We start from the raw sequence: 14600 nt of genomic DNA on the forward strand, positions 1-14600 counted from the left end.
CTTCCCCCCGCCCGCCGCGTCTCGCGCTCGGCCGTCTCCGCGCCGGCCCCGACCCTCGCGCCCGGCCGGCAGCGCCCACCAGCGGCGGAGGCGCGAGGGCGGCGCGCGCGCCCTCTGGCGGCAGCGGTCGCGAAGGGCGGTCGGCGGTCGGGAGGGGCCGGGGGGTGGATCCCGGCACTACGGGGCTCGGAAGCGGTCGCGGCTGGGAATGGCGGCTGCGGTCTCCGGTCCGGAGGTGGCTGCTGAGGGGCAGGAGCCTTTACTGAGTCCCGGAGAGGAGGACGAGGAGGAGGAGGAGAAGGAGGAGAGCAGGTAGGGGCTTGTTCCTTCCCGCGCCCCTCCTTTCTGAGGTGGTGAGGCGGCTCCTTGTGCCGCGGGCGGAGGGGAGCTGCGCCAACAGGCGCCTCCCGTCCCTCCCTGCTCCGGGGGGTTGAGGCGACACCCCCACGAGTCACTAGAGGAACCAGCCGTGGGTGACGAGTCCCTCTCCCCCCTGCGTGGGTGCTTTACCCCGCAACGAAAGCCCAAGCTTGAGGAAAGCTGCCCGCCTCGGGAGCCGGCGGAGGGGATACAGACCCAGCCGCCTTCCCCAAGCGCTCTGGTAGCCTGGATTCGCGGCGTCGCCTCCCTCGCCCGCTGGGCCCTCCCGGGGTCTCGGATCGGCGACGGCTCTTCAGCCTGCCCCAGGCTCGGGAGCGGGGCGCGGCAGGGGCCGCAGCCCCGGCGGGGGCTGGTTCCGTCTGTAAAAAAAACAAACGCGCTGGCTTGGGAAGTTTCCAAAAAGCGTAAAAATCGATTATTGTAGTGCTGAAGTCTAGGTATTTAATAGCAGTCGTCTTGTGCGGGCAGCAGTTGATCACTTGTTATTTTCCTTCTGTCAGGGAAACAACAGTATCTTGAATGTGTAGGGGTGGCTGCTGCTGCCGTCTTTGCTGAGGTGTTCTCATACTTGAAGCATACTGCTTGATTTAACTACAATCTTGAAAGTAACCAAACGTAGCATATGTATAGCACATACAAGAGTTTGCCTGCCTTCTTCCTATGCGTGATGGGCAATAAGATTACAAAGTACATTTAGAAACGTCGTTTATGTGGTTAAAGTTTTATTGAACCAAGACACTTCAATGGTGTAAACATTTCTGAAGAAACAAATGTACAAATCATGTTGTAGAATAGCTATATTAGCTTTAAAATTTGCATATGCCTAAGTCTATGTATGACGTATGTAAACAATGTTTATAAACTATGTTTAGGCTTATGTAACCTGAGTCTGCATCTTTTGGACAGAGGTTATTTTGTTTAGAATACTTCAAAAGAAATGAAGAAGCCTGAAATGTTCTTGCTTCTGAAAAAGTACGTGGGTCTCAGAAGGTGCTTGTGAATTTTAGAAAAATAACTTACTGCTCACAAAGTTTGTAACTTAATTTTAATTTTTTTTTGCAGCCCTGACAATCTTCAGCAATATCTTTCACACACATCTTTTACTTTGTATAGTTATTTTCTCATAGTAATAGACTGGCCATACCTTTTAGTCTAATCAATAGTTGTTCAGGTTTGGGGTTTTTTTTGCTTTAAAGCCACAGTTCTGAGAAGATGTCTGGGGTTGTATGGTTTAATATGGACTTCTTAAAGTCTTTACGTGATATCTGTGGTGCTCCAAAGTGTCTATACAAAGAGATTGCAGAATTGAAGATCTCTCTAGATAAAGATCTCTTTGTGTAACATTTGAATGCAATGGTACATGATAGCATTTCTATTAGTTTTTTGATTTGACAATTAGTATTTTTCAGTGAAAAATTAGCTTGCTTCTGAAATAAATTCTTTGTATTTTTTGCTGTGTGGAAGTCCATTCTTGCATAACAATTTACACAATTGTATTGAGAGGTTTGTGAAAAATGTTTTCAATGTCCTGTGGGAACAACTAGAAGAGAATCTGATAACGGTTTCTTTCTCTCTTGACTTTTGGTTCAAAAACAGGGATGTTGTGGAAACACAAGAGCATTATAAGAGCAGGTGGCGATCCATCTGGATTATGTATCTTACTATGTTTCTCAGTAGTGTAGGTGAGTAAACACAGGAGGATTTCGATGTTATTTGCTTAATGAATATATTTTGGTTTGTAAATTACAGGGTTTTCTAGGTTGCAACTACATAGCTCCTTTAATGCTACTGTTCTTGTATAACCTTAAAAAGGTGCATTTTCTGATTCTTCAAAGAGAAGATAGGACTAGCAAATCAAACAGAAAATTATGTTTAATAAGATAAGTTAAATTATATTCTGTTTTGAGACTAAATGACATATTACTTAAATCTTTGTTTTAGGGCTTTGTAATAGTTCGGGGTAAAAGATAGCGGCAGAGTAAGGTTATTGCTCAGAACCAAACAAAACAAAGGTCACACTCTTATCCAAAGTGAAACTTCTAGGGAATGAAAACAGAAATAATGCTGAGTTCTTAAAAGGTAAGATCTTTGTGGGAACGTATGTCATCTATTTCAACACGTGTATAAGAGCTTGTTTTCTCCTGTGGGATTTTGCATCTCCACTGCAGAACAAATTACTGTTTCATTCCTAAATAACTGCCCCTGGAATCAAGACTTCTGTTGATTTTTGACTTCTGGTGATTTTCTGTGGGTCTAGAAATGATTTTGAAAATCATAGGGTACTTCAGTGATTTTTTTTTTTTAATTTGATGACTTAAAATTTCTTTGATAAATGAATACAAATATGTTAGTATATCAAGAAATTCTTTTTACTCGGGGGACCTTGTTGTCTTTCCATTGGAAGGAAAAATCCCATGCAGTTTGCTTGGTGCATCAGTATTCTTTTCATAGGAATTTTTTTGTTCAGTGTGTACGCACCTATAAAATGTCCCTTTAAAAATAGTTTCTCCTAGGAATTATCACTCCTTAAAAAAAGCACATAATACATAATTTTTTCAGGTGGCAGACTGATGCACAGTTTTAGACTATAACACACTTAGGAGCAGAAGAATGAACCTGTAGTAAGTGTTTCAGTAAAGCGAATTACTGATAAACATGGCAAATAAAGTAACTTCAGTTATGTTTTTACTATTGCAGGTTTCTCAATTGTAATTATGTCTGTGTGGCCGTATCTCCAAAAGGTTTGTAAATATGTTTTTTTTAATTAATAAGAACAGAAAACTCCTGCTCAGAAAGTATGTAATACGAAACTTGGCATTTTATTTAGGAAAAGAAACAGTAAAGGAAAGTGTGTGGTTATAAGAGACTTTTATTTTGCCATCCACTTAGACAGCTTTCATTATTTCATGTAAAATCTGTCAGTTGATCTCCTGAATTGGTAAAGGTACATCATAATCCAGAAATGTTTGGTTTTCCAATGTAATTTCACTGTTTTCTTGGACAGTGAATCAATAGAAATATCTTTATCTGGATGCATTTGTAGTGTTAAAATATAATACACAAGGCTTGTCTGCATTTTGGGGGGAAAAAAAAAGCAAGCTGAAGTTAGAAGTTGCTCTGTAAATGTCAGATCGTTGCACGTAGACCTTCTTGATATTCTTAACAGGGAATTGCCTGTGTTCCTGAATAGCGTTTTTAGTTTGGTTGGGTTTTTTTCCATCTTTGTTGCATTCTTGTTAAAAGTGGCATAAAAGGTCTCTAAAACTTTAATTTAATCTGTGCTAGGATATTACTGCTCCTGGTACTTAGAAGGCAGTTTCAAATGCAAATTTGGAAGAACATATCCTGGGCATGGTCCTAACGGTGTCGTTAAAATTGAGGCTGGTGCTGAGAAGAAAAGAAAATACATCATCAGCCTTGTGAATCAGGACAGATTCAGGCATGTGCAGAGATGACTTAAGTGATTCCTCGCTCCTGGGATGTACATTATCTACCGTACTGCTTAAGTTATGTCTGTAGCCTGTAACATCAGCAGTGCTGCATGATAACTATTTGAGTTTGCTGCAAGTGAGCCATTTCCAGCCTTAGAAGCAAAGCACTTTTCATTGGTTTGGTGCATTGCTGGAGACAGTTAGCCAAGGTTTATTGCCCCAGACGAAGTACTATGTGAAAACAACTACTTCCGAGACCCAGAGTGGTGTATTTATATTAAACACTGCACAATGCCATGCGGACACACTAACTTATTTAGCGATAGCCTAGGTTTGACACTGCCTTGCGTAGTGCTATATACCCTCAGAATTACAGTGCAGAGTCTTAGGTATTTCAGGTACTGATTCTAAAATGGTTTTGTTGATATTACAAAATACTATAATACTTTACCCTAGAATTGATTAATTTATTTCTGCAGATTGATCCGACAGCAGATGCGAGTTTCTTGGGCTGGATTATAGCTTCATATAGCATTGGCCAAATGGTTGCCTCTCCCCTGTTTGGCTTCTGGTCCAATTACAGGCCAAGGCGAGAACCTCTCGTTGTTTCAACTGCTATTTCAGTAGCTGCTAATTGTCTTTATGCCTACGTCCATGTACCTCATTCACACAACAAATACTATATGCTGACTGCACGAGCTCTTGTGGGATTTGGAGCAGGTAACCACAGCAGAATTTACACTTCTGAAAATTATTCAATTCTATGTCTCGTGATATTTTAGTACCAGATTTAGCATTATGTGAATGATAATTTATTACTTAACAAAGCAAAGAGTCGGCCAATGCTAGTTTATAATAAAATTGTGTAATTTTGCAGTTGTGTATAAATACTAGAGGGAGTGCTGGGTTTTACTCTCTTGGAAAATACGGAAAAAAACCTCTAAAATCAATGTAACTGGATAATTTAAGAATATAACTCAGTATTTACATGAACACTTTCTTGGTTTTGTTTTTTTAAGGAAATGTGGCCGTAGTTCGATCGTATATTGCAGGTGCCACTTCTCTTACGGAAAGAACAAGTGCCATGGCCAATACCAGTGCCTGCCAAGCAGTTGGCTTCATATTAGGACCAGGTAAAGCATATCTTCTTTCCTCAGTGCTCTAATACTTTTTAGGATGAAATTGGGCATTGGAAGTAGGAATCCTCAGCAGCTGTTGGAGATTTTAAGGCATAGTTTGTCAGTGGTATCAAAATTGAATGAATGGCATCCACTCATGTATACTTGTGTATGCCAATATAAACTAAATATTCCAGTCCAAAGAAGATCTAATTGTTTGTGGTTTAAAAACAAGCTGGTTTGGATCGCTGGCTGCAGGAAAAACAAGTTCCAAGATGCTTTCTTGTACCAGTACCCTCTAAATAGTCTATGACCAATTGCACTTTATTCATGGAGAAGGGGATTTAACATTACTGTACTTGGGCAAATATTTCCACGTTTCTGAAATGACTGAAAATTTCACCTTGCCTCGCCTGTTGTAGAAAATAACACCCAACGGATCTTTCTGATCTTGTAATGACGATCACAAAATCTTCATATTGGCAAAAATTTTAAGACCTAGCACAAGTATTACAGAGAGCTTCGGGAACAAAAAGCTCAAGGGGTGTTTGTGAGATCAGGCGTAACTGTGGCTCCTGAGGTACTCTACCTGCTTCATGGCAGAAATGCGTTAGACTTGCCTTGTGTTGTAAAGAGAGACCAGCAATTTTGTCCTAAACAGCCTCTACTGATTACTTGTCTTCTATAGCCGGAGATTAAGATTATCCAATTAGTACAGCTTAAGTGCTCTGTGTATGGTAATATAATGAGGTGAACATTTAGGGCTGAAAGTTTTTTCTCCAGTTGATTATTACTAGTGCTGTTGATAGAGCATTAAAGGGTCTACAGCACCAAAAAAATCTGCATTCTTTGTGTGATTTGCATGGAGTATAAATTTAGGTAATTCCTTTTCCTAATTTAATAGGGACTCTCAGTCTGTTTCCTAACAGTAGTAAGCAAATGGCCTGATCTTACAGTCTTTTGCTCTGCACCAATTTAAATTTTAATTAAAAAAACCCCACAACTTCTTTTCTCTCTAGCTTGCCCTTAACAGGAGGGTCCAGTCACAGGACCAAGGTTTTCTGTGTAGGAGGAAGAGGAAAAAGAGTAAATCAGGTGTCTGCACGTGGCCGAGAAAATTAACCATTGGTACACTCAGAATTCAGTTCCAGTTCATTAAGTATCATGCTGTTGTTTATACAGTGTATTTGTATGTAACCAAGTAGTTTTCTGGCTGGTTGAGATCCCACTGGTATCCATCAGTTTATTTAGAGTAGGATTCTCAAAATATAAAAGGTTTGACAGGTATAATATTTAAATTTTACTTAGCAATTAGAACAACTTTGCTTATGCAGTTTTATATGTTTATTCTATATGTGTTCTAATATTTTCTTAATGATTCTCAAGATTTTCTTAATACATGTATGTTTTTAAGTTTTTCAGACATGTTTTACACTTATTGGAGAAGAAGGAATAACATGGAAATTAGTTCATCTTCAGCTGAACATGTATACAGCACCAGTTTTATTTGGAGCTCTCTTAGGAGTTACTAATATTATTCTTATCTTTGCCATATTCAGGTAATCAAGTCAAAAAAGAGAAATATTCTGCCTTGTTTTAGTGGGTGGCTTGCAACAAATAATATGCAGCTCAGAAGAAGAATTAATAAGCCTGAACTCTGGAGTGCTAAAACTATAAGCTGTTATTTATTTTTCAGGGTTTCTACCTTCTTTAATACGTATCTTTTTCATTATGCTCCTAAATTAATCATAGTGATGTTATGGCTAGAATGTAAACTGATGAAAAAAGTTAGAGCTGTTAGATTATTAGCTTAGCCTTGATATATTTTTAATGTTGGTGGTTTCTGCCCATGTTTTTTCTCTAAAGAGAAATAAGGTTAGCTTGTCTGTAGGGTTCTCACTGTCTGTGTCTTTCCTTAAGAATCTCGAGGGGGGGGGTTATGCATTATCCCATTGGTGGCAGTGAGGGCAGGGGAGAGATGCACACAGATATGTGATATTCTCCCACTAGAATATTTTCTTTCTTGAATATGGTGGTGTTCACTGCAGTCAAATGTAGACTACACAGATGATGTTTAAAGGAGCTGGGAATAATTAGAATATAAGTTTATGCCGTTTAGAATTATTTTAATAGAAATTTGACTCAATAGTAGATCAAATAAATATGTGTATTAATGAAAACAGTTCTAAATTTCTAGAGACCATCGAGTGGATGACATGGGACGGCAATGCAAAAGTATCAATTTTGAAGGAGAAGGTACCTATGTTTTCTTGAAAACTTACTCTGTGATTATAATTTTGAAGTACTCTCTTATTACATACAAGCATTTAGAAGTATTCTGAAGTCTGACGCTTTGGGAACTCGAAGTGGAAAACAGACTACATCTCTTTCTAACTGGTCCAGAAATTGCTTCATGTCCATGTTGTGTCCGTAGTGCTGTCTAGTAGCAAAGAAGAAAAAAAAAAAAACATTGTATGGATCCTTCCAGATTTTCACCCTGGAACTGTGTCTTCCAAGGGACAGAATTAAGTGAATATGGACATAAAAAAAATCTCCCTTAACTTCTACTCTGCACTCATACTTCTCTTCTGGTCTGTATCATGCAATATTGTTATTGCATATCAACTTTCACATACGGCATCTTATTAAAATGTGTATGTTGTAAATTTCGTTGGTGAGACTAAAGTACAGTAATTGCCACATACAGTGCAACAGCTTACGTTCAATATATACCCTTTTTGTAGGCAGTTCAAATTTTTTAAAACGTTGTGAGTATCCCTTTCACTTGAAGAGCAAAAAGTACATGAAAGATCATTTTAAACCTCTTTTAAAATCTATGGAAGTCACCAGTTTATTGTATTAGTTTTCTGTTTGAAAAGGGAGCTGTATGTGCACACCACACGTGCGTGTTTTGTGTATGAAAATGCTATGCCCAAATTAGAGGAACAAAGGCTCTGTGGTAGTGCAGAGAATTCTACTGTGTACTTTTTCCTGTACCTTGCAAGAGGAACAGAGTAATTGAAGTTTCAACAATTCCATTTTGATTTAAAAACATTTTACTTAGATTGTCAAAATATAACTGCCTAGCCGCCCACCAACCTGCACGTTAAATACTTAACAGAGTAAGGGAATCATTACTGTTTGTAATTTGTGGTGGTGTAAAAAAAGCTCAGTTTGCCGTTGAGATTTTTCTTTTGTTTTGTTGCAGAAACTGGTGTTCTGGATCAGGACGCAGAAGGAAACGTTGACCATGTTGCTGTGGTAGCAATCAATTTTCTTTTCTTTGTCATCTTGTTTGTGTTTGCTGTCTTTGAAACGTAAGTTTGTCTATTTTCTCTCAAAATACTTAGACATGTAATTAGTTAGACTGGGTGTGCATGTAAAGGCTTTTCTGTTGCACTCATTTTCTTAACCGTACTCTTCATAAATAGAAGTCCAAAACCGTTTGCAATCAAATTGATGTATACTGATATAAAGTAATGAATTAAAGGTCAGTAATAACTAAAAATATGTAACATACAGTTTGTGGTATATGAAACATTAATGTAAAAGCTTTTCAATGGATGCAAACCTGTTCTTAAGTGTTAAAAAAAAAAAGTAGCTTAACTTGGGCTACCTAAAATCTTAAGAGGAAGCTGTGTCTTCAGCTGAGTACTTTGTTCCATACTTTTTATTTTAATTTTGTAATTTTTTAGTATGATTCTGGTTAGCTCCAAAAGCTCCAGTGAAGACCTCATTTCTGTAATCATTAACACAATTGTTTGATATAGTTAATGCAATTGTATTCTTCAATACACTATTTTACATGACTGTTTTTTTTACCTGGAGAGGTATGTTATTTATTCCCAAATTTTGTCTGTGTCAGAAAATAAGTAAAACATAACAACATTATCTCAGACTAAGTATACGTCATTTTTTTAATTTATAAAATACTTTGAGGATATAAGATTTATTCTGTAAGTTTTTTGAGTTCTAATGTATCTAAAATTTCTTTTGACAATATGTCTCTGCCTTAATTGTATTATTTTTAGAAAATTGAGTTCCTAGAGCCTGGTTGGTTGCTAAAACTGCAACAGTATTAAATGTTTATTATTTTTATACTCACAGGGCCTGATTTTTTTTTCTCTCTAGTACTCTTGCTTTGCTTTAACTCCATCAACTTTTCATGAACTATGGGAAATAGGTTAATGATGCTTCAGAATATGGCTGGTGTAATGCAACTGTGAATTTTGTCTAGTGGATTTAGTTTTATTAAATGATGCATGATAGAATTAGTTTATAACTAGCCTGTGTTTTCTGATATGCCCATCAGGAACAAAGGCTTCTATACCACTGTGTTTGATGTTTGGGACAATATACGTATGGAAACGACTGTATAGAAGAAGCTTCTTTTTAACTAACGTAATTTTGTTCTGTCAATTTAGTATAGCTACTCCACTGACGATGGATATGTATTCCTGGACCAGGAAAGAAGCCGTTTTTTATAATGGAATAATCCTCAGTGTGGTTGGCATTGAATCGGTTATTGTTTTCATGGTGGTTAAAACGCTATCTAAAAAGTAAGTTTTTGGAGTTCATCGGAATTTTGTTACTTACGTTAGCTAGGTGTGAAAAGCTTTACGGCAAGGCCAAAGCTGCGTTACTTAAATCTTTTACTTGTTAATGAATTTGGGTTTACTGTGACAATGAAGTACTTCCAGTTTTGACACAGCCATGATGCTGTGGTTGTTCTTTATTCTGTTAACATAACCCCCTTCCTTGTCTGTCTTTTACCCTTGAATCACAAGAAAAACAGGTTTTAAGTTACTGTGATTTTGCAATTCTTCTTGCAGGTGTTTTGGTCAGGCATCTTTTCCACAAACGAATGGGCTATGTCGTTAGCACCTTCATAAATTTTACTTTAATTAAGTGATATATTTAATTGTAATTTCATTGTTTGGTAGGACTGGTGAGCGTGCCATACTCCATGGAGGCTTACTGATTGTCTTGGTTGGATTCTTTATCTTACTGCCTTGGGGGAAAAAACTACCAAATATCCAGTGGCAAGGTATAATTCAACTCATACTAAACTATCATCATAATGTTTGTTTGAAAGCTTTGTATTGTATTTTTTTCTTAATGGCATGCATAACTTATTTTTACAGAAATAAAGAATAACTCCATTCCCAAAACAATTTCCACTGAAATGTTAATGCCTTTCTGGGGTTTGCAAGCAATGCAGCTTCCATCCAACCACACAGCGGAACCCGTAGGCTGCCCTGTCACACAGTCCTGGTGCCTGAATACTCCAATGATCTATCTGGCCCAGTATATCAGCTCTGACATACTCATAGGATTGGGCTATCCAGTTTGTAATGTCATGTCCTACACTTTATACTCAAAAATTCTAGGACCAAAGCCTCAGGTAAGCATGATGCCTAAACAGTTTATTTCATTTGCTCTCCCAGGACTTGCACCCTCTTTATTAGAATGAGGGATCTAGCCAACAATTCTTTCTGTCATTAGCCAAATAATAGTACGTTTCAACCTGGACAGAAGTTTCCAGGAACTATAATCTTTTTTTAAAACCCAAGGCGAGTCCCTAGAGGAGAAAGCAAGGCTGGTACTACAATTTATGGCGAATCTTACAGCGTGAAAATTTCAGAGCAACTAAGCCCAAGGCTTGTGACTTTCACGACTGTTCTGGAGGAGTCATTTTTGTGAAAATCAATTATATATTTGGAATATCAGTACTGAATAATGTTCCTCTTACTAAGTATGTTATATAAAGACTACAAATGCTATGATACCTGCAGTTCTTGACATTTTACAGTGGTGAAACACATAGCAAGCTGATATTACTGCTTAACAAAAAATTTTCTTCCATTTTAACCACTTATCTCATTTTTTCCATGTTATGTTTTGCTGTAAGAGACTAAATGCTTTGAGCCAGAATGCCTTTCTATTAGAAAGCTATAGAGTGTGTAGCTCAGTGGAGCCTTTGAATTAATGCTTAGAGAAGTTGAGCAGTACTCTTGCAAAGAAAGTACTCTGTCTCTTAATGAGTTAAGAAAGATAAGCAATTGCTTAAACATGTCTAAATTTTCTAATTAGGATGGGAATTATTGGCTAGCCAAATAATTCCTGTATCACTAACATAAGCTTTTGATCTTCTGTAGGGTGTCTACATGGGATGGTTAACTGCCTCTGGAAGTGGAGCACGAATACTTGGGCCTGTTTTCGTGAGCCAAATATACACTCACCTGGGACCACGTTGGGCATTTAGCTTAATCTGTGGAGTAGTTGTAGTCTCACTCTTACTCTTGGAGATAGTATACAAGAGACTAATTGCATTTTCTGTCAGATATGGAAGGATGCAAGAAGAGAATTGTTAAATATGTATTTAGGGAAAAAAAAAAACTAAAACCAACCAGAAATAATACTTTAGTTTATTACTACTTTTTAATGAGGAGTACCTAACCGCTGAACTTGTTGGCTGTATGCTGAGAACTGTAGACCTGTACTTACATGTGGACGGAACACATAACTTGGTCATACCCTAATACATGGTTACACCTGCTGCAACAGAGCTCTTCTATTCTGCTTTTCTAGCAGCAGAGGAAGGGATGTGAACAAGTTAGATCAATACAATGGCACGTTTGAAGTGTGTACAGTTTAAATGATGCACCTGTGTACTGAATGCAGCTGTGAAGGTCACAGGTTACATGGATCCTTTCGAGAAAGAATTACAAGAAATATTTATCTTGATTCTGTGAATCAGGATTAGTAACTCTTTTGTAGCTACAAGATTAGTTGAGCTGCATGCACTTTGTATGGAAACATCACTACTTAAGTGAACCTCCTCTGATGTTCAGTTTGCTAGCTTGTAAGCACTGGTTAATACAAAATGTCTCACTTTGGAAACTGTTACATATCAGTACATCTTCTCCAGGATTTCAAATGAAACGTGACAGAATTGTAGAGGAAGGTAGGTGCCTGCTTCACAAGCAGTTTGTGTGGGATTTGGGTATTTATTTAAGTTGGTTAAGAGCCATTGAAAATCACAGCCTCAGTGGCTGCTACTTGAACTACAGTGAACCATATGTGCAATTTTTCTTACTGTTTTGCTGAATGCCTTTTTGTAGCAAGAAAGATAACCTGCACAGAGTTGAATTATGCACAGTTTTTTCTTAACTTTACTACAAGAAGGAAATACTAAGCATGATCGTTTACACTTTTGTTGTCATTTGCGGGAATGAATGCACTGTGCTGAGCAACCAGTGTTAATTAAGCATAAAGGAGGAAACTGGTCTCTCAGGTGTTGACTGTTATTTGTAGACTTATTGTTTTCTGATAATATGATATGAGAAACAGGAATTTACAATGTTGGAATCATTCAGTGTTTATTTTAAAAAGTGAAATAATAATTTTCCTTCATAACGGGGCCTAAGCTTGTCTGTATGGGTTTGTTTTATCTGTTTCAATACTACCGGGGAAAAAAATGTGGAGTAACTCCAGTATGAGAGTTGTAGCTGCTGCTCAATGTGTCTAATACTTGATGCTTACTGAATTTATTAAATGTAATTAAGTATTCCTATGTAATCAATTGTTCAAACACTAAAAGACTACTGAATTAAAAGATTATTTTTTCAATACTGACTTAAGGGCACACAGAAGTTTTATTCTCTCTCGGGCTTTCCTGCTGCAGAATCACAAAATGTTACAAGAAAGGACTTTACTTTTATAAGCGTTTCTTTTATATGCTAATTCATAATAAATAGTACCAGAAATACTTTTTGGTGGTGAAAACAGACTGCAAAATAAAGTGCTTGGAGTTACAACAACTGAAGGTTACTTCAGTCATGAGAAATGGTGTTACTTTAGACATGAGAAATGCAAGTTTTCAAAATGGCTGACATGGTTAGGATTTTCAGTTTGTGCTGAAAGTATGTATGGTTTTGGGTTTTTATTACTGCTGTTCTTCAAGCTAGCTAACTTCCAACTTCAGAGTGAGAAAATGTTTGGGTACTTGGAGAGCTAATTTTAGCTGTAATTTATTTAAAGGGTTAAGGATAAAACTAGATTCAAGCCTCTTCTTCTGCAGTGAATACCTGTAGAAAAAAGGGGTAGCCCATGCACATTAATATGTTTACATAATAATTAAAATAAGAAAGTAAGGTTTGAAATTCCTTGGCCATGAGAGTTGTTTTTATTTTCCTAGGTCAGCTGTGTTTTAAGCTATGGCTTGCTTGTTATGGATTATCATCCTCTCACTCTTAAAAACATCTTGTATTCACAGGTAGGGCTTCTGTTTTTTCTTTTTATTCTGGTTAGCAATGTAACGTAACTGTACTTAAGTCACACTGTTCCTTACAGGCTAGCTGATTGTTCTTTCTAAGCATTTATGCCTTTCTACCCTCTGGTGTCTACCTCTTAGGCTTTCTTCAACTATTTGTATGTTTAGCTTGCACATCAAACTAGATTATATTATGTCTGAAGTAAAGAGAATCAGTGTGGCTGATAATGCAAGTTTTTAACATGCAGTGTTGACCCCCATCTTACCAAGGTTGACTTGCTACTTCAAAAGTCAGTTGATTTAAGATTAAAGTACTAAACCAAAATGTTTCTTCCAAGAAAGCAGTATTTATGTGCACATTTGTATCTACAGGTATATTCAAAAAAACTTAAGAGTCTTGCATAAGAGCTATGCATACTACGTGGTTTATCAAATACCTGTAATAGTTATTTTACCATTTCACCATATTTTACCATTTATCCAAGTCTTAAGGTCTAACGTGAGAAGGTACACTTCTCAAGTGAAAGAGCAGTTAAAAAAAAATCTTTTCGGAGAATCACTTAAGGCTGCTTTTTTTTTTTAAGTGCTATTTATATATCTTACTTTGCCAAATTCCTTATTTGCAAGCTATTTCCTTGATTGGGACATGACAAAATAATCAAAATTCTCTCTATTAGAGACTAGATAAATAAGAACTGACTTGAAGTCAAGGCTAGTTCAGCTCTAAGCTGAGCCTGCAGATTTGAAGAAGCGGTATTGGAACATCTGTTTCCTGAGGGTTTTGCAGCTCAGTTTATTGTGCCTAGACCACATGTGCAAGCCACCTTCAGCTCTTCTGAAACTCTCCATCTTCCCCCCGCTGACACCTTTTTGGATCCCACTCAACTTAAGCCTTTCTCCTTCCTTATTTAAAGTATGAATATAAGCACCATCAGGAGTGTTAGCACACTTGAAGCAAAATGCTTAAAAAAAAGGTACTGTTAATGCTACTTCAGTTTGTTGTAAGTGTGATTCATAATGTGTAAGACAAGGTAAAAGTATATAAAGTTAATAAAATTCCTACAAAGTAACAAACTGAATCAGTTACTACAGTATGTGTAGTTCGCTTTCTTATCAAATGTGCTGCTGGTCTTAGTCATCTGTAGGCCAGAGATAACATTGAATATACAAACCACAGTGCAATTTTTTAGTTAAGCAGGTTAGAAGTAACTTTGGGCAACAGTTTTATACTGTTCCTCCCCAAGCTTCCCCCAGCCCTAAACTCCCAACAAGATGTCAGAATCAGCTCCTGTTGTAAATTGAACTTAATACTTAAAGGAAAGGGCTCTCAATAAACCATCACTTGAATGTGAAACAAATAAATAGATCTGGACAATTACCACTGCATTTATTTTT

At 37.5% G+C, this 14600-nt stretch overlaps 1 protein-coding gene across 7 annotated transcripts; it reads left to right on the forward strand.

Moving 5' to 3' along the window:
- Positions 1-155: 155 nt before the first annotated feature.
- MFSD8 (major facilitator superfamily domain containing 8) lies at positions 156-12568 on the forward strand. Of its 7 annotated transcripts, none has more exons than XM_075150202.1 (13): positions 221-312; positions 1444-1507; positions 1978-2063; positions 3079-3122; positions 4292-4532; positions 4832-4945; positions 6345-6489; positions 7128-7186; positions 8139-8247; positions 9355-9489; positions 9874-9977; positions 10075-10334; positions 11089-12568. In XM_075150202.1, exons 3-13 carry the CDS (start codon positions 2033-2035, stop codon positions 11302-11304), a joined length of 1458 nt encoding a protein of 485 aa, XP_075006303.1. In that variant the 5' UTR covers positions 221-312; positions 1444-1507; positions 1978-2032; the 3' UTR covers positions 11305-12568. The 7 variants fall into 7 exon arrangements, with proteins under 7 accessions (XP_075006300.1, XP_075006299.1, XP_075006301.1 ...); XM_075150203.1 differs by lacking the exon at positions 221-312 and adding an exon at positions 1284-1353; XM_075150199.1 differs by lacking the exon at positions 1444-1507 and having other exon boundaries at positions 156-312; positions 4865-4945.
- The last annotated feature ends 2032 nt before the right edge of the window (positions 12569-14600 follow it).

The sequence above is a fragment of the Calonectris borealis genome, chromosome 4 (genome assembly GCF_964195595.1).
Source record: "Calonectris borealis chromosome 4, bCalBor7.hap1.2, whole genome shotgun sequence".
NCBI lineage: Eukaryota > Metazoa > Chordata > Aves > Procellariiformes > Procellariidae > Calonectris > Calonectris borealis.

What these genes read in the sequence shown, in the direction of transcription:
- MFSD8 (XM_075150198.1), top strand. Translation starts at nt 209, where the DNA reads ATGGCGGCTGCGGTCTCCGGTCCGGAGGTGGCTGCTGAGGGGCAGGAG. An exon ending in TCTTGTGGGATTTGGAGCAG is followed by an intron (nt 4,533 to 4,831) that starts GTAACCACAGCA and finishes TGTTTTTTTAAG; the next exon opens with GAAATGTGGCCGTAGTTCGA. An exon ending in GTTAAAACGCTATCTAAAAA is followed by an intron (nt 9,490 to 9,873) that starts GTAAGTTTTTGG and finishes ATTGTTTGGTAG; the next exon opens with GACTGGTGAGCGTGCCATAC.